The sequence below is a fragment of the Callorhinus ursinus genome, unplaced genomic scaffold (assembly GCF_003265705.2).
Source record: "Callorhinus ursinus isolate GAN/ISIS: 27379988/994484 unplaced genomic scaffold, GSC_fseal_2.0 scaffold12, whole genome shotgun sequence".
NCBI classification, from domain to species: Eukaryota; Metazoa; Chordata; class Mammalia; order Carnivora; family Otariidae; genus Callorhinus; species Callorhinus ursinus.
Genome location: NW_027397074.1, coordinates 54,184,018 through 54,203,315, shown reverse-complemented (window position 1 = coordinate 54,203,315; position 19,298 = coordinate 54,184,018). Strand labels below are relative to the sequence as shown.

Sequence of the window (19,298 nt, the reverse complement as noted above, 5' to 3'; positions counted from 1 at the left end):
CTGACAATTTGGCATCCCCCCAAGATGATCTGGAATGATTCTCTCATTCTTTATGGCACAATTTGTCAAATACGCTATTTCTTAATGAAATAATTAACCCGCGAGGCAGCTGCAGACATCTGCCACTGGTAAAACAGCAACAGCATGAGAAATAAATAAAATCAAACATTTGACTATATTGAGGCAAACAGGAGACAACAAAATGGGATGTACATATTTTTTTTCATTTGGTTTTATACCATGCCAGCATGTGATAAAGTGCAATTCAGAGACTGAGTTAATGACCATTTTTTTTCCCCCAAAACAGCCCATTAAGTTACCCAGCTGTCAACCGATATTCTTCCTCCTCACTGTCCTCACAAGCTTCTGCTGAAGTAAGCAATATTACAGGGCAATCAGAAAGCTCTGATGAAGTCTTTAACATGCAGGTACTTGATTGGCTTTTTAATCGTCTGGTCGTGTGTATTCCTTTTCTGTCTCAATCATGAGAGTTTCTGTCCACTCTGCTGGGCTATTGAACAGATCTGCGAGCAAGAACATTGAGTTAAGGACAAACCTTTAAACACTCTCACTGCTTTGTTGGTCTCTGGAGTCTACAAAGAGGTTTCCCCCAAAACTGCCCCCTCCACTCTCAGAAACGTGAGCAAGAATGGGAAAGCCTGGGCGAACTACGCAGGGTTAGCTTTGAAACCTGCCTCTGATTTGCTTCTTCCATTTGGGACCCTTGGAGCCTGTCACCACATCCTGGCTGCCTCTTAGCATTGCTAACTGGCCTCGTTGCTTCACAATACACGGTTGAGAGGGCCGTTATACAATGTCTCTACTTCTGCTCATGTCAGAAAATGTTCATAGTAAAAATTTTTACTGAAGAAACAAAATAGTTTTTAAGGACATTAGTCAGTGTAACTCTGCAACACAGAATTTTATTTAGACCCTGCTTATACAGCGTTTATAATAATTTAGTAAGAAGAAGCTGAAATTTTCCTCACCACTGTCTTTAGAAAAGGGGCATACTACATATTGCCAAATTCATGCCTTGAGCACATTTTTGGAGAAAACAAGAAGGTGCATTTTCTGCTTTTTAGAAGCACTCCCCTGTCTCTGTGCCCTAGGCTGGGGGTCCTTCTGCTTGTCCGTTAGTCAGCAAGGGCTACCTGCTCCTCCATCCCAGTAGATCCAGAAAACTAATAACTAATTCAAATGTGTTCCTTTGGCTGGAGTCAAAGTCTCAGATTTTTTTTTCCCCCCGGAGTATTTTGTTTTTAAATCTTGGATTCTTGATTGATTCAGACAGGCTTCCTCATCAGCCTGAGATTTTTCTCTATTTCTAAATGGCCTTTTTCTTTCCGTTTTTGTTTTGTTCTTGTTTGTTTTTTGGCTACTTTGAAAGAAAAGGGCAGGGATCTTGTTTTCAGTATGTCACTTTTCTGGAGCCTCTCAGCAGTGGATGATAACAGCTCCCATGTATTTGCAGCCAAGTCCATCTACCTCAAGCTTGAGTTCGACTCACTCTGCTTCACCTAATGTGACAAGTTCTGCCCCATCAAGTGCCAGAGGTCAGTGCCAGGGTATGGGGCTGACTGAGGGTGCCCCAGGAGCTGTGGCCCTGGCACCCCAGCCCAACATGTCCTTCAGGCAGATCCAGCACCACACCCTGACTATCCTTCCTTTCCTTCTCTTCTCAGCTTCCCCTTTGTTGTCTGACAAACACAAACATTCCAGAGAAAACTCTTGCCTGTCCCCGAGAGAGAGACCATGCAGTGCCATCTACCCAACACCTGTGGAACCTTCTCAGGTAGTCCCTTGGGGGGCGGGGGTGGAGATACTAGAAAACAAGTGTCTGAAATTGCTTACATATCTCTGCAGAAAAACCCTGTACCTGCCAGAGGCAACCAGATGGGCTGTGTTAGACAAGTCGATCTGAGTGGAGAGTGAACCTCTGCTCCATGCCTGTTGTTCGAAGTTTCTGTTGGAGCCATATTTCTGATACTGATACATGGGTTGTTGCCTGAGCAGTAAAGTGGAGCGGAAAATGGGAAATGATTTTTCCCTCCTTGACCCCTCTAGTTCATTGCTGCTATTTAAACAGTACAAGGGTAATTAGGTGAATGAGTTGGAGTGTCTGTGTGTGTTTGCACGTGTGTGTAGCAGGAATTTCAAGCAACTTTCTCCATTAGCAAAAGACCCTTGAGGAGAAACATGATCTGTCCAGCAGCCTTTCTTTTGGCCTCTACCTAGTTTGAGAGAGCTTCAGTTGGTTCCTTTCTGAGGTACCCAGGAGTGCAAGGACAATTTCTGTTCACCTTTGCCATTCTTTAATGCGTTGAGGGAGGAGCAGTTGAGTGCGCAGGCTTTCACTGTCCCTCCACCCCCAGGAGTAAAGGACCATGGTCCTTAGCTCCTGCCTGGACTTGATTTTGAAGTGATCCTGATGTAGGAAAGATGTTAGTGTTCGAAGCCGATGGCCAAGAAAGAATTCTTGAGACGTCTTTGGTGCAAAAAGGTGATTTTATAAAAGCATGGGGACAGGACCTGTGGGCAGAAAGGGCGGCACCGGGGTCGTGAGGAGCAGCCCGTTACATACTTTCAAGTTGGGAGGGGGGTGGGGATAGCGTAAGTCTCTAAGGAATTTGGAAGCAAGGTTCCCAGGACCTTGAGGGGCTAGCTATTGTTGGGAAAGTGTCATTTATTGCCGTCTAATAAAACCTGATTCATGAGACCCTTCAGATGTGTATCGATGGGCCATATGCTTAGGGGATGATTGCCAACATGTATCTGGGGGTGGGGGGTTTAGAGAGAAAGGAAGTTTCCAAAAGAATTTTTATATGTTAAAGTAGGCTTACAGCATCCTGGGGGTGGGGGGGGGGGGGCGGGGGATGTGGTCAGGCTAGGATTGCCTTTTGTCCTTAGCGAAGTATCAACATCAAGGCAGTTGAGTCCCTAGAGGAATATCCCTCTGCCTGTTTCAAGGACTTGGTCAATGGGCTGTATGGGTAGTAAGGAAATTGAATAATTTTTCTTCTGCCTTTGTTTCCCACATCCATCCTTAGTCCAGGTGAGGGCAGGGCCAAGGGCTTGGTTCTCTGGGCACTTCAGGGGCTGTGAAGGGTGGTTTCCAACGTGAAGATTCTTGGGTAGCCCTGCGTTTTACCGATGATTTGGGAATAATTTAGGAGCGGAGAACAATACTTACTTATGTTCCAGCTAATTTTTCTGTTTTTCTACACCACCCTGGCAGAAGTCTGTAGCTGCATCTGGAAATGGATGAGAGCGAGTGGGATGTGGCTTGATTGGTTTATCTTTGCTGATTGTGTAATCTTCCCGAAAGCCCCAGGATACCTCCTCTGCACAACACTGATGTCTCGCAGAAATTCTCTCTGAGTGCGTTTGGCTGAACCAGCTCACCAGTTTTCCTTCCCTTTGTCACTTGATGTTGCAAGGGAATTTCACACTTGGTCCCATCTGCTCCAGGAGCTCGTGTTGCCCGCATGGGGGACTCTGAAAGCCTTCCTTGATTAGCCTCCGACTTTTCCACTTTTGGTAAAATGTGAAGCAGTGTGTAGTTGCCAAAACCTCAATAATACACATTGCTATGGTGCATCTACTTTAAAGGACTTGCACTTTTTCTCTTAACGTATTAGGTAGAACCATGTAAAACTGGCATTTTCATGGGTTAAAAATCGTAGAATATTGTCCATTTCATATGTTTTTAACCTAGGATTGAAAACATGTCCATTCACTAGAGATTTTTTGAGCTAATATTTCTTAATTCTTATCTGCGTTTCATATTGTCAGTCTGAGCATTCTTATTTATAAAGAGCACCATAGCTTATCTGCTGCTTACTGTTTTTCCCTCCATTTTATTATGAAAACATATTTACCACTTACATTTAAAATCTAATACAAACTTCTTACACTTAAGACTCTTCTCCCTTTTTTCCTCAAATGTAATTGAATTCTTGGTTCCCAGGCTCATCATGTACCATATAAAAATGATTTTGAACCCAAAGTTTCAGTTATGAGACAATCATCTCATTTTCTAGAAGGTCTTACATGACAGCATATTGCACCGTAAAAATAGACTCTTGTACCTTTGCAGAGGCTGCTGTTTAATCATATTGGAGAAGGGGCCTTGCCACGCAGTGACCCAAATCTTTCTGCACCTGAGAAAGGTGGGTATCAAGCCAGCCCCGTCATCGGTCCCGGCAGGCGTCAGGGTTTGTTTTGTCCTCATTTTCTCCAGTCTGTCATGTGTCTATGTGGAAGGCAGATCTCCGGATCTTTAATGATTGGGACTAATTTGCCCTTTAGGGGATTCATGAGAGACAGTCCTTTGTGATGCATTCTTTCAAAACTGTTTTCTTGTAGGATTGAACAGCAGAATCTGAGCAAATTAGAACTCCTCAGTTACATGGCTTTTGGGGTCCGGTCACCAAGGCAATGCCCGTGCCCCCTGAAACAGAGCTGCTGAAGAGGCTACTTATTCAGCACAGTGAAAAATAGCACCTTCCCAAATGGATTCCCCGGTCCCACTCTTTGTTTCCCTTACAAAGCTCATTCTGCCAGTTCATCTCTTGTTTGTGGTGACTCAGATACTATTTAAGAATTGCAATCCAGTGCATGATGGAGTGTGCCCTGCCTCAAGGTCACACAAAAAATGAGAAACACACGCATAGCAGTTAATAGCCAATTAGCATCGGTCTGTGCAACACGGCAGGCGATGAAGAGCAGATTCAATGTGACTCTCTCCACCGTGCAGGTGGGGGCCTACAGCAAGTCACCTATATGCCTCGCGCAGGGTCAAGCCAAAAATCCATGCCGTCCCTTAAGCCAATGAATCGAGCCACCAATGAAATGTTCCCATAAAGTGCACTTTAATTGCCCTCATTAAGAACTGAACTGTATTGTCATTGGACTACATGGATAGATTAACATTAAAACTTTCCTTGTGAGATTGAAATCAGTGAGACGGTAGCCGAAATGATTTTAAAACACAAATCTTGCTTGAATGTTACACGTTGAATCTTAATCTTTGCCTGGAGAACTTAGTATTTTTCTCAGCCCTTCTACCAAAGAAAACCACAAAGCCAATTTAAAACGAACTGAGAAAAATTATTGTAAGCGTGGTGATTCCATCCCCTGAAAGTAACGTGGTAATTTCGAGTAAAATGTTGAAATCCTAGCCGTGTCCATCAGATGGCAGTGTCTGTACAGGGAGCAAGCCCCTAGAAATTCTAAGACGTGCTTTTGGAAACCTGATTTCCTAGCAGCTATTTATAATCGTCCGTGGCTTGCCCTTGCTCCTAACAGGGTTGTTCCATATTTCTGCATCTTACTGAAGCATGGAACAGACAAATTACAAAAAAGGAATGATACTGTCAGTATTCCAAATTACTTTTTTTTTTAGGACATACTTCAGTATAATCCATTGATTTCAGGAACAAGGGTCCTTTTCCCAAAGAGTTGGTCAACAGGATGGTGTGTCGTGGTCATCCTGCAAGGTAGTTGAAATACTAGTCCGTCACTGCCTTCTGCCTTTTGGGGTGCCACTTGTCCAGAAGTTTCCACTAAAAACCAAGTTTGAAAATATTTTAAAAATAAATAAAATCTGGGGGCGCCTGGGTGGCTCAGTTGGTTAAGCAACTGCCTTCGGCTCAGGTCATGATCCTGGAGTCTCTGGATCAAGTCCCACATCAGGCTCCCTGCTCAGCAGGGAGTCTGCTTCTCCCTCTGACCCTCTTCCCTCTCATGCTCTCTATCTCTCATTCTCTCTCTAAAATAAATAAAAAAATAAATAAATAAAAATAAAAATAAATAAAATCTTTAAAAAAAAAAAGAAAATATTTTAGTGACTACATCCTCCATCTGTTATCCAGCATCTAAAACACATTTGTAATTCTCAACAAGATTCTACGGTTCTAGGGTAGAGATCTGTAGTTCTGTTTGACTGCTTGAGAGGAAATAGACATGCTAACACCCAATTAAATGTCAACTATAACTGTGAGGTAGAAAATTAAATAAAGGTTTAGTATATAAGAGGTCTCTTGGGGTTTTAAGTTTTTTTTTTAAATCCAGTTGATTTTTTCATTCTGGATAATTTTGACTTTCTTCTAAGATCTCAAGCATTTGAAGGACAAAGTGGACCATGTGTTTTTAGCTGTGTTATTCCCTTCCAGCTGTGAATCCCACCCCTAGCAGCTGGAGCCTGGACAGTGGGAAAGAAGCCAAGAACATGTCGGATAGTGGGAAAATTCTCTCTCCCCCTGTCCCTCCAAGACCCACACAAACTGGTGGGTATTTGAAGCATTTGAACAATCACTTTTATAAAATAACTTTTATGACTACTCCAGCTTGTCGTGAATTCCTCAGAGAAAGGTAGGCATTTGGGGTCTGAGGTAAAAACCTTAGTAGCTTAATTCATTTACAGTGTTTTCCCTCTTTCCTGAACTTTCTAGCTACTGTGAAGTCAGACAGTACTCCGTCTCTTATAAACTCCATAGACAGATTCTGTACACTGTTCTCCTGCTAGGCACCATCCTTAAAATTTGGGGAGGTACCCTAACCTTTGCCGAGCCATTAATATTTTCTCTGTCCTTTGCTTGAACCACCTCATTCTTATCAACCTCTGCTAACTCAGCCAACTTCACTCTTTCTCAGGACTGATGCCAGGGTTTCACATGGCCCCAACATAGGAATTGACTGACTATAATTTTTGATAGGCTTGTGGGGACATCCATTGCTATCCCTTGCTTAGAGAGGTCTGTATTCAAGAGTGAGTGAAATTTCTCAGGGCGCCTGGGTGGCTCAGTCGGTTAAGGGTTTGACTATTGATTTCAGCTCAGGTCATGATCTCAGGGTTGTGGGATCGAGCCCCACATCATGTTACATATAGCTCTGCACTCAGCGGGGCGTCTGCTTGAGACTGTTTCCCTATCCCTATGCCCCTCCTTCACCACATGCCCTCTCATTTGCACACAGGCATTCTCTCTCTAAATAAATAAATCGTAAAAAAAAGGTGAGATATCCCAAGGGGTTGGTTTAGGGTACTGCCCCTCGGGTGGTGGTTTCAGAAGCGAATTCTTTTTTTTTTTTTTTTAAGATTTTATTTATTTATTTGACAGTGCGAGAGGGAACACAAGCAGGGGGGGTGGGAGAGGGAGAAGCAGGCCTCCTGCCGAGCAGGGAGCCCGATGTGGGGCTCGATCCCAGGACCCTGGGATCATGACCTGAGCCAAAGGCAGATGCCTAATGACTGAGCCACCCAGGAGCCCATAAGAAGCAAATTCTCAGGCCTAGTCTTAGACCTACTGAATCAGAAGATCACCATTTCTGGGGTAAGGCCCTAGAGTTGGTATTTTACCAAACCTTTCTAGATTTTGAGAACCACTGAAAATTCTTAGGAAACTTTATGAGTTTATAGCAATAACAGACCCCCTTTCCAACTGAATAAGCCATTTGCTTGGTGACCTTGGTAACTTTGATATGGTAAAGTCTTTAAGACCTACTCTGCTGACTCTGCCTGTCTTGGTGATGGGGAGAGTCTTTTCAACATTTGCACACATCTAGAGTGGTTTTGGAGCTTTACCAATACAACTGGCTTAAAAGCAAGAGAAAATATGACATCATTTTCTTCACGGATTTTTCTGGGTTCATTCAGGTTTCATTTGCTGTATTTTAGCATCTCATCTTTGTTTTCTGTTTTTACTGACTTTAAAAAAAAAACAACAACTGTGTGCTACCCAGTTTGTTCTATACTTGTCAAAGCTAAAAGTCACCAATAGGTTTTGAAAAGCATGTGTGATTTTTCAACAGAACAAGAAATAACCAGGCTTCCTCGATAACCCGCATCAGAATACCACTGTGGCCCGAGATGGTTAAGATTCATCAGCCAAGTAATTTGTATCTTATTCAGGCTGTACAGAGATTCAAGGAGTCTCCAGCTTAAACTGGTTGTATCAGTCATGTCAGAAACTTGAAAGGCATTTTCAGAGGAACAGTAATATTGATGGTAGTTAAGATCCTAGGCCCAGTCAAACTTGGAGGCAAGGATACTGATGGCACTCTTTTAGGTCCATGGGGGAGAATGCCTTTCTAGAGAAACATCTCTGTGGACAGGCTGTGGCTGCAAGGGCTGCTATGGAGTCCACGGTGGTGGGGTCACGGAATGCCTGCGTCAGGAGGAAGAGGAGCCTAAGCGGCAGTAAACTTCGGCTTCCGCCACACACAGCAGTGGCAGGAATATGGTTCCCAGTCAGTGTCTGTCTCTCCACTCACACAGGACTTCCTTCTGTCATCCACCCCCGCAACCGACAGGCTAGAAGGAACCCTGGTGTTTGAAAGTGGCAGGTGCTGACGGCATGCCCTTGTGCGCAAGGCAGGGGCTGCACACCCCCACGTGGCTGCAAAGGGCCACTCCCCCTGGTGCGCTAGCACCCAGAGCACACAGGTGACCTCTCCTCTCCCACTTTTACCTGGCAGGGCTGCCCTCCCTTCTGCACTGATTGCTCTCCTGGTCTGTCCTCACATCATCATCCGTGGTCACTGTCGGGAGATCCGTAACTGTCTGTCTGTATTTCCTTCAGCCTCTCTCTAGTTTTCTGAAGAGTTGCAAACCTCACTTTGGCAGCTGGGAGAAGGGCAGCTGATCACAGAGCAACAAACCCTGAACTCAGTGAAACCTCTGTAGGTGGAATTGGGAAATCTGGCTTATCCTCATCGTGTTGACTGTGTCACGGCAGCTTTCCGTGCGCATGGTTGTGTTTCAGGGGGCTGGACCTGACCCCCGAGCATACAGAGCAGTGCCATCACGTGCCTCCTCCCAGCTGTAGGGCTTGAAAACCCAGGGGGAGAAAGAGAGAGACAGCACTTCTTTGCCATAATGATGAAATCCATAGAGCACTACCACCACCACCAACCCCCACCCCCACCCCCCGGGGACAAAGAGAAGACCTGAGTACAAGCATGAGGGAGAGAAATGGAAAACTTCTCACTTCTTGTTTGGATGTGGCCAAGGGTTTTCTATTTTGGGAGTGTTGGGAAGTGAAAGGGGAGGCTGGTGTCAATTTATGCTCATGGACCCCTTCTAACCGGCCTAGATGGTGTGCATCTCCTTGCTGCTCAGACCACAGTCGGCAGCTATTTTCCAAAGCCTTCTCCCCGGCACCTCACACCTAAAAGCACCTTTTGAAACAGATCAGGCAGTGGAAAAGCACCTGGACTTCTGGGAAATGGGATATTGGACCAGTTCGAGCTCCTGTCACTTCTGTATAGCATCATGTATGCGCTGGTGACTTTTCACTAATTCTCCCGTGTCTTGGTGAGGGGTCCGTGTTGGACAGGCATCATTTAGTTTCTCCTCTACCCTCCTTGCCTAGGAGGTCTTTAGGCACTGGATCATCTGTATGGGTTTGTACACAGAGGGCATGTGCAGATAATGAACCTTCTGGTTTTTTTCAATTCAAAGCATTCCTCTCTCTGTTTACAGCTTCACCAGCAAGACATACAACGTCCGTGTCCCCCTCACCTGCTGGGAGATCTCCATTGAAGGTACAGACTCGTATTTAGACTCAGGCGAGAGACTGGCCCCACATTCCTTCTTTCCTTATGATTCATCCCTGGTATCACTGAGCTGCTTTCATAGGTGCAGACCAGGCAAAGAACATCTAAAGAATGGGTGAAGGAAGATTGGTAAGAAAACACTAGGCTTTCCTTTAGGGAGCGTCCTCCATCGGAGCCATTTGTGTTCAGATTATTAGCTTCATTACCCAAATAGTGGCAATGAAAATGTACAGACTAGAATCTGCATATACACTGAATTAGGAAAGAAATATGGTCCCACTGTATTTCCTAGGATGTTTTCAGTCTGGTCTTCTGGTTTCAGGGACATGAAAAAAAAAAAAAAACAAATTGAAAAACTCGGTCAACAAGCCTAGAAAATGGTCTCCTGTGCCTTTTTGCTTCTGTCAGTCCCAACCACTTGACAAAGTCACACCCAACTTTTTCCTCCTTTAATGTTTTATACCAACATTTTCATTTACATTAGAGATATATACTTGATCGTGAAAAATACGACAGTAAAATGAATTAAAAATTTTCTAAGAAACAAATTGAAAAGCTTTAAAGGTGAGACGTTTAAATTGATAGGTAAACGTAGGCTATTTAACATCGCTAAACATACAAAATCCCTCATGAAGGTAAAGAATAATATTTAGTCTCTATCCAAATTGAATCAGATTGGCTGCAAGGATTGTCAGTACCTATAGGCATTGGTGTTCAGAGCTGCTGCACCAGAGGCAAATATGGGGTTGAAGTGAGTGTTAAAAGAATGATTTTGTATCTGAGTGAGGATTTACATGCTCCGTGTCCTTTCTGTTGAGGAGGTATTTCTAGCTAATGTGAAAGAAAAAGACAAATTAGCTTCTAAAAACACATAGGGGCAGGTCGTGATCCAATGCATCTGTGTTGCTAAGGATAGTTGCTGATAGAAACTGAGAATCTGGAAAACAAAAGCCCCAAAATGGAGAAAATTGCAAAGAAGTGTGATTTCATTTGCATTGCCAACGTTTCTGATGCAGAAATTTGTTGGAGAGTGCAAATTATTTGCTAGTTTTTCTGTCATTCTGCAATGCAGCTGTTAATCATAACGTACACGTGACTGCATTCATTCTGGAAGCCATAGACTGTCACGTTGATGTGATGGAAAAGGAAGCAACATGATGTTTCCACGTCTTACATTTAGCCTTACTCGAAAGGAGCTCCCACATATTGCTATGCAATTAACATCTGCATTTTCCAGCTTGATTTTGCAGAGTAGTAATAAGACAGCAAGTCTTAGAGATTGATTCTGTAAAAAGAACTGAAGGGATAAAAATATTCAAGTAGCTACCAAACAGTCCCATTTAGCAAGGTGGTATATACTTTCTCTCTCTGCAGAGCTGGTGATGTTCTAACTGGCCAGGTGTAGCCCTGTAGGCATATCTATACAAATGGGGCTTGGAGAGAAAATGAAGGGAATATTTCTGTTATGACTCCTGCATTACATTAGAGGGCACACTGCTACCAAGTTACGAGCTTTGCTATGCCTAGGATGCAGTTTATTGCCTTAACTTCATTTTTTCAGCAGTTAAATGATGGAGTTAATCCTGTGGAGAAGACTGAGTTTACCTGCCTTATTTTAAGCTTGCGGTCTAATTGTTCACAGTGAACAGCAGTGAATTTGGGTCTCTTAATTGGCGACGCTGAATTTTAGGCTCCTGCTAAATGAATTTATTTGTGTCTCCCAGTATTATTTTGTTTAAAAAGAGAGACCAAGGTGGAGTTAATCTAGGATAACCTTTCACAAAATGTGTTCCATAGAATGTAGTTTTATAGGTCATCACATGAAAAATGAAAAAATGGTCTGTACTCAGGTAAGTTTAGAAAACCCTGGGCTGCAACGTCCTTTCATTTTCTTGATCGTTAAGACTGTAACATGCTACTATGCTTTGAATGCACTCAAGGAGTACATAGGATGCAACATTTCCCAGTAGAACCCTCCTCACATGGAGCATCACTTAGGGCTCCTTTTCCATAGGATGCCAGTCAGGGAAGTAGCAAACTCAGATGCCAACTGAGTAGACAGCTAACATGCATGAGTGAAGGAAGCTGGTAGAATACAATGTGAAGATACCATACAGATATGGTAAACGGAAGAATTCATGCCCTATCTCCAGGGGAAAGGCCCTGCTCAGTTGTTTCAAAAGATTATCTCCATTAAGAGAGAGCAAGCCCTTGTTGATAGAACTTCTCATTTTTTTATCAAATTTCAAAAATCTGGGGTTTTGTGAAATCTTCCTATTTTAAAAACTTAGTAACCAAGTCAGGTTTTTAAAAAACATGCCAGATGAAACAGGTCCCATTTCAGTCTAGAGCTGCCCATGTGCTGCTTCTTCAGCTCACCGGTCTGGAATGGGAGCGGACTTTAGTGCAAGCCTAGGGTGCCTCACTCCTCCTCCTGAGGTCTTTGGTAGGAGGCCCAATCCCCCTCTCCACCCTCCACTCTCCCCCCCCCTCCCACGCCTCCCCCACCCCCGTCCCCCACCCCAGTCAGACTGCCCCGGCTCCTGTCCTCCAGTTCTGAGCCCATCCCTGCCGAGCTAGAAGGGGGAAGTGGCTTTCTGTTGTTTCTGCCGGTTTCTGCTCAAATGATGGGACTAATTATATACCTCTGAATTTTCTTCCTGATTACTGCTAGCCTCGTTCTGTCCTGAAAATGAGTAAAATGGGCAGCGAGGTAAACGGAGTGAAAGGCAGGTGAATGCCTGAGGCCCGTCTTGCTGCAGAGAAAGACACGGCCTCCAGTCTGAGGCTGGGTGTTTGCATTAGTCCAGCCAGCACCACAGTCTGGGCGGTTTCCACGACAGAAATGGATTTTCACACAGTTCTGGAGGCTACAGGATCCAAAAACAAGGTGTCGGGAGACTGGGTGTCTCCCGCGGCCCCTCTCCTTGCCTTGCAGATGGCCACCTTCTCCCTCTGCCTTAACAGGGTCTTTGCCCACCTTTCGTGCCTCTGTACCCAAATTTCTGCCTATAAGGTCCGATCGGATGAGGGCCCACCCGAAAGGCCTCCTTTTAAGGTACCCCCCTCTTTCAAGGCCCTGGCTCCAGATCCAATCCCACTCCAAGCACCGGGGATGAGGGCTTGAGTTCATGGATCTGAGAGGTACACGTGCAGCCCAGAACAGTGTTGATGACTCCGCTGTGTCTCCCTCCCCTCCGGCTTCTCCCCCCCCTTTCCCTTCCCTTCCCTTCCCTTCCAGCAGGGCTCCATGCAGTCTTTCACCCCCTCTCCGGTGGAGTACCACTCCCCAGGACTGATCTCCAACTCGCCCGTCCTGTCGGGCAGCTACAGCAGTGGGATTTCTTCTCTCAGTCGGTGTAGCACCTCGGAAACCTCAGGCTTCGAAAATCAGGTGAACGAACAGTCGGCGCCGGGGGCGGGGCCGGCGCCGAGCTACAGCGGGCCGGAGGAGCCGGGGCGCAAGGAGAGCAAGACGCCGCCGCCCTACAGCGTGTACGAGCGGACTCTGCGGCGGCCCGTCCCGCTACCTCACAGCCTCTCCATCCCGGTCACGGCCGAGCCGCCCGCGCTGCCCCCCAAGCCGCTGGCGGCGCGGCCCGGCCACCTGGAGAACGGGACCCGGAGGACTGAGCCCGGCCCGCGGCCCCGGCCCCTGCCCCGCAAGGTCTCGCAGTTATGAGTCCCTTTGCAGGTCCCCGGCGACGACGAGTCCTGGCCGTTTACAAGAGAATAGGCAGTATGACGAGGAGACGTTTAGTGTAGGCACTTTAATAACTTACTCAGATTTGTCTTTCAATGAATGGAATTAAAACTTGCTTATTAATATGTTGCACAATATTAAAAGTTACTGATCTCAAACGCCAGACGTTACATGAAGTATGGCTGACTTTCCTTACAATGTCTCTCGTTTGAAAGTGGTAAATAGTGTTAAAGACTTCTTTGGTATCTTTTTACGTTCACTTTTATATAGTTTCATCTTAAAGCCAATAGGATATTGTCGAACACTATGGCGCGTGATGTTGTTGTATACTTTTTACTGAATACTTGATACTCCGAGAAAGCTTACTAAGTCAATGCACAGCCTAACACAATGGTCCTTACTTTAGAAGACTTCTGTAAATAAGGGGAGATTTCTGGCCTTTTCCGTGAACAGACTGATCAGTGCACATTAGCAGAACTACAAGTTAAAGCAGGCTACTTAGACAATATACTTAAGAGGTTGCAAGGAGTAGGGCTGCAAATTATTTTGTTCTTGAAACAAAATAATTCTTTAAGGTTGCTTTTGACATTTGACCACTGTCTACTTTCTTAAAACTCTGCTTTGTGAATCGGTTGGTAAATCCTCTAGTACCCTGACATCATGGTATCTACTGTATTTCTTCTCAAGGTGCAATTTACTTTCAGAGTTCCAATCGGCTAGATTAAGCAAAAGACCCCGGGAGAAATGTTTACTTGAATCTTGTGCTTCCGTACTTAATAGTTTCCTCTGCAGCATTTGTCACTGAAGAGCAGGTGTTCACGTGTTAAATAGGCACAAATTAATGTGTCCCATTAACAAGAATTCAGGAATCAATACAGGACAGTATTAAATCAATAGCGTAAACGAAGAAAAAAACCTTAGAGAAAATATATTAGTATGATTAAATGGCAAAAGGACTTTTAAAAGGTAAGGGCATTAACTTTCAACCCTGCACCAAATAGAAAATTCTTCACAACTCTCCAAGCTTCTACCGGAGCTTGGTTTCTTGGCTGATCCTGTTTTTTTGAAGGGTAAGATGGCTGTAGACCTCTCTGGCTTGAGTATTGCTACGCAGCATCTCAGATCTAGAGAGGGATGCTTATGCCTCAGTTGCGGGAGAGGGGGGAAAAAGCACCTTGTTTGTAGTAATGTATTTTGTATCTTTGTTTTTTTCTTTTACTGACTGTTTATAACACCCAATTGACAATAAATATGAACTGTATTTTAAATCCTACTGTTAAATATTTTCCCTCTTTTGTTGGGAAGCTCATTTTAGTTTAACCGTGTTTGTTTTTGTTGATAGCTTACCTGGAAGGCAGTGACCACTTTTTATATTCTCTTAATGAAACCATTCAGCAGGTATACGCTGTTGAGGCTGGTTACAGAGGTTTTCTATAATAAATGTTCAAGTATTTTTGTACATAACTGGTTAATTTTAATAAGAGATACCATTATGTGTAAAAAAAAAGTAAAAATAAAAGCAAACAGTTGTGGATGCAGTATGATTGTTATAATTATGCCAAATACTTTATGTATGGAAAAAGAATATTTGTACATATGTGCTTTTAACAATAATTCTGCCATATTGACTTTACAATTTTGAATGTCAGAAAAATTAATATATGTTAAAATATTTATGTTTAGTGGAAGTATTCATTATTGAGAAAAGGAACATAAGAATTTTAGCTTTGTATCTTACAAGTTTTGCAGTCGGAAATTTCTGGAACTAGCTTCTGCTTTTGATGATAACACTTTGTGTTTGTAATCACATTCTTAAAAATACACACACACACACACACATAGGAAGCTCCATATTCCTGTTGCTTTAAAGAAGTAAAGCCTTCCATTTAAATAAGTTGACATGCATAAGGTAACAAAGCTTCTTTGATTTCCTTTTCCTTTGTAATTTAATAGATTGTTGACTAGTGCTTGGGCACTGTATAAATCAGTGTTATTTGCTCTTGACGCCATTTTTTTTTTAAAAGTTTTTTGGCAATGAAGAGTTCAATTTATCATGTGTGTGTATTTCTGAAGCAGCTATATAGAACATTTCAAAAGATTCTGTTAGCTCAGATGTTCCCCATGTTGGTTGCTGCTGAATGGTAAATATTTAATAAAATTACCTGATTAATCTTAATATAACTGTCTTTATTCCTGTTATCAGTGTGTCTTTACCTGGAACAGAAGCTGTGTAAATCTCTTGGTCACATCGTAGTGAAATTGTTAGACTCTTTTGTTGATAGATTCTGTTTTGGTTTGTCTTGCCTTGGTTGATGCCCTTCTCCTGACAAAGCTTATTTATGCCTTAGAGAAAAAAAGTTGAAAAGGTAATGGTATTGGTTACTACCAGTAGAGAAGTAAGACTTACTTGGGTGGTGGACTCTTAATTAACCTAACCAGAGCCGTTTTAAGAAATCAAGTCACTGGGGCGCCTGGGTGGCTCAGTCAGTTGAGCGTCCAACTCTTGGTTTCGGCTCAGGTCATGGTCTTGGCGTCCTGAGATCCAGCCCCCCCACCCCCACCCCCACCCCCGTTGGGCTCCGTGCTGGGCATGGAACCTGCTTGGGATTCTCACTTTCCCTTACCCTCTGCCCCTCCCCACCCCTTTTACCCCACCCCCATGTTGGTGTGCGTGTGCACACGCTCTCTCAAAAAAATATTAAAACCATCCAGGTTTGTTTACATTGGAAAACGTGACACAAGACAGATAACTGCCAGGCATACAAAGAAAACTGCCTTTGTCAGCTCTGACAAACTCTATCCGCACGCAGGCCAGCTTTTCTCCCTGATTTTCATAAAAAGATGGGAAACATATTTGACAAACACTGGAAAACCCATCGACTACAAGATTTCTGTTAACAGAAGCTGGCGTTTAATTTTGTGAGATGTGTCTATGCTGTGTTAGGTTTACAACATTTTATGTAACTCAGTGTTAAGCAAGCCATTGTCTAAAGCCTCCATCCCATTAACTACCAAAAGCCATTTAAAGGCCATAGTCAATGTCCTCCTGATTGTTTCTCAACATTAACTGATTTTAGAGCATTTTTGGATCATTTTCATTACAACAGAGCCCATAAGTATTTCGATTCTACAAGCGTAATTACAATATGAATAGCTCTGCTTCCTACCTAAGTAGTCTTCTCTCTGGATTGTTATTGATTGTTCTACAAAACACAACAAAGAGAATAACAAGTTGCACAGCTTTGCCTTTATTTGATCTTTACATATTAAAAGGTGGCCGTACCAAAATGAATTCTTACTGATTGAAATAAGCCATGCCCTCATTACATAAGAGTATCATAAAAAAGACTTGAAAAATTGACCAAATTCCAATCCCCTAACATAACTATTATTATTTTTACACATCCCTTTCAATTTTTTTCTACATTGCTGAGTATGGTTCCCCAAGTATCACCAACATAACCTGTGGCTAATATAGGGCTGACTCATTGCCACTAGTGAGAGCTCCACACCTCTATAGAGCTTTGGTCATGTCTCAGGGAAAGAAGGGCAAGATCTGATTTTACGGAAATTTTGGAGTTTTGTTTAAGGTGGGACTTTCAATGAGCAGGCATTAAGACTGGGTAAACATGATATAATTGTTCAGATTTGATGGAAATAGCAAGGGGAGAATTTTGGGTTGAGGGGTTCAAAAAGTCTTAGGATATAACTGTCAGTTGATGCTTTCTGATAATTTGATAAGATCTGTTGAGAAGTTCCTATCATGAACAATAAAGTTATTTGCCTCTCCAAGAGATGCAGTGTAGAGTAAACTTACGCTAATGAACATTGGAATATGGAGTCCTATTCATGCAAACAACACCTGTATGGGGTAGATTGTTTCAGTTCTCAATGTGTATGTTATATATAGTTATAATCACAGTAAACCTGGACAAATTAACCTTATTTTATCTTTATTTGTAGTATGTATTTGCATATAACATATATGTAAAGGCCAGGTATATATTCCATAATTCATTGAGCCATTCCCCTGTTAATTGACATTATATTGTTTCCAAGCTCTTGCTCCTACAAATAACACCACTTTGACTCTTCTTACATACAACTTTTCCCATGTTCGGATTACTTCCTTACAATGTATCCCTACACTGAAATTGCAAAGGCAGAGGAATGATGATTTTTATCATTCTTTTGTATATTGGCAAATCTGTTCCCAAAAGTGTTGTACCAATCTTAATGCCACCAGCAATATCTTTACGAAACTGGCTATTGATGCAGTATTTTGTGCTATGTGGGAAGAAAATATTGCTGCCTTACCCAAAATTTGAGAAAATGTTAATAAGTCTTTTACAGAATCTTGTACTAAGGAAATTGATATCCTTACAAAGGAAATGAAAAAGAGAGATGAGAAGACAGAAAAGTAACAAGCTAATGCTGATACTCACATGGCACCTACTGAAAATACTTCATCCCAGAGAAGAGATGGCTAGGAACATCCTCTGTATCAAAAGCTAGAAAACCCTTAGCATTCTCTACACAAGTACAACCTCACTTATCCAGAGTTTACCCCTGTCATTCACAATCAGTGAAGGAATCCAAAACCTAGAAGTGAGGACAATGACCTGACCAGCTGTAGTCAACCCCACAGTCTCCTGAGTGAACTGTTCCCAAGAAGATGAGGCTGATAAAAAGTCTGGTGTGTTTGAACTTTAATGAAGAGTAAGTCCTTACTTTTTGTTGAGTGTTGAGAGATGGAGGACATGGGTTTCTAGAAAGCTATGCAAGTGAAAAAAAACATGAAGTTAATTCCAGAGAACAAAAAAATTTTGTAAAAGTAAATGTAATTATTTGGTACACTGTGTGGATCGCTACCTATAATATTTACATAGTCATGGAAAAGTAAAACATATTGATCTAATTCCAAATTATAATATAATTAGACTGGAAGGACAAGGGTGAGGAAGGAATTTGTATGCACAGAAAATAAAAGAAATTCTCATCTTCTATAATGGGATGTCAGTAGTGAAGGGGAGGAAGAAATTTTCCTTAGTCCAAGGTTCTGTTCTGTTCTAGCTGGGCTAAGAATTAAGTCTACGTGAGACATAAAATGTCATTTTCTCTATGATCCAAAAGTTTACTCCCAAAAATAGTGTAAGAGAGCAAAGACCACCGTTGCACAGGTGGTGAGAATATATGGAATCTCCAGTCTCCCACAAATGGGAGACACCTCCAGGCACAGACTTGCTAATCTGTGACACTAGGCAGGCAGTACTGGAATGGGACTTGCCAGCACTAATAAGCAACAAAGGTTGAGACAACAAAGGTCCCTTGTGGGCTGGGACCTCTTAGATTCCTGAACGCTGGCAGGGATGGACAAAGAGAGTGCTGCTTAATAATATATGTCTCAGATCCCCATTCTAGTTGGCCACCAAGGTGCATCCCGGTAAGGGCACCCTCCCCAGTGGTGAAGACCACAGGGAATATTCTCACTAATCACAAAGTCAAGCTCTTTGACACAGAACAAGACAAAAAGGAAAAAACCTCATCCTATTTCTCTTATGTGCACATTAACAACTTTAGCTCAGCCTTGGATCTCTTGGAGGCATGCTAATACCTAGGAGGGATGTGCCACAGGTTAGAGATTGTGTGTTTTATAGTATATTTCATCACACTGGACTTTTTTTTGAGGTTTCCGGGTGACCTACTGTCAATCTAATCCATTCCGTGACCAACTTATCCTAACACGAGAGCCTTTGGGTCAGGTGGTGAATGTTCTAACAGCTTTTAAGTGCTCGACTCATGCCCACCAACTCGGTAGCTTTAGCTTCCACCACGTCCCATAGCAATAGCCTTTACCTCATATGCACATTAATCCAAAACAAAGTTTGTCTAAACAGACACTGGTCTGATGAGAATCATTGAATTCACCTGTCTGTGAAGCCAGTCTGAACAGTTGACTTATGGTCCATGCCTGCATTCTGCCCTGTGGTGGGTTTGGTTTCGTTTTTGTTTTTGTTTTAATGACAAATGGCATAAA

General features: G+C 43.0%; 1 protein-coding gene and 1 long non-coding RNA gene across 2 annotated transcripts in view; one reads left to right on the top strand and one right to left on the bottom strand.

Moving 5' to 3' along the window:
* Nucleotides 1-15,442, top strand: part of DOCK4 (dedicator of cytokinesis 4) — a 422,501-nt gene extending 407,059 nt beyond the window's left edge. The window contains exons 48-54 of the mRNA XM_073899086.1: nucleotides 308-428; nucleotides 1,475-1,556; nucleotides 1,686-1,795; nucleotides 4,100-4,172; nucleotides 6,177-6,290; nucleotides 9,485-9,546; nucleotides 12,803-15,442. Coding sequence (XP_073755187.1) covers nucleotides 308-428; nucleotides 1,475-1,556; nucleotides 1,686-1,795; nucleotides 4,100-4,172; nucleotides 6,177-6,290; nucleotides 9,485-9,546; nucleotides 12,803-13,240 — 1,000 coding nt within the window. The 3' untranslated portion in view covers nucleotides 13,241-15,442. The remainder of the gene's footprint in view (nucleotides 1-307; nucleotides 429-1,474; nucleotides 1,557-1,685; nucleotides 1,796-4,099; nucleotides 4,173-6,176; nucleotides 6,291-9,484; nucleotides 9,547-12,802) is intronic.
* LOC141373889 (uncharacterized) lies at nucleotides 391-12,337 on the bottom strand. Its single transcript, XR_012380288.1, has 3 exons — nucleotides 12,204-12,337; nucleotides 9,524-9,662; nucleotides 391-524 (listed from the first exon to the last, which is right to left on the bottom strand). It is a non-coding gene; the product is annotated as an uncharacterized lncRNA (long non-coding RNA).
* Nucleotides 15,443-19,298: the final 3,856 nt, after the last annotated feature.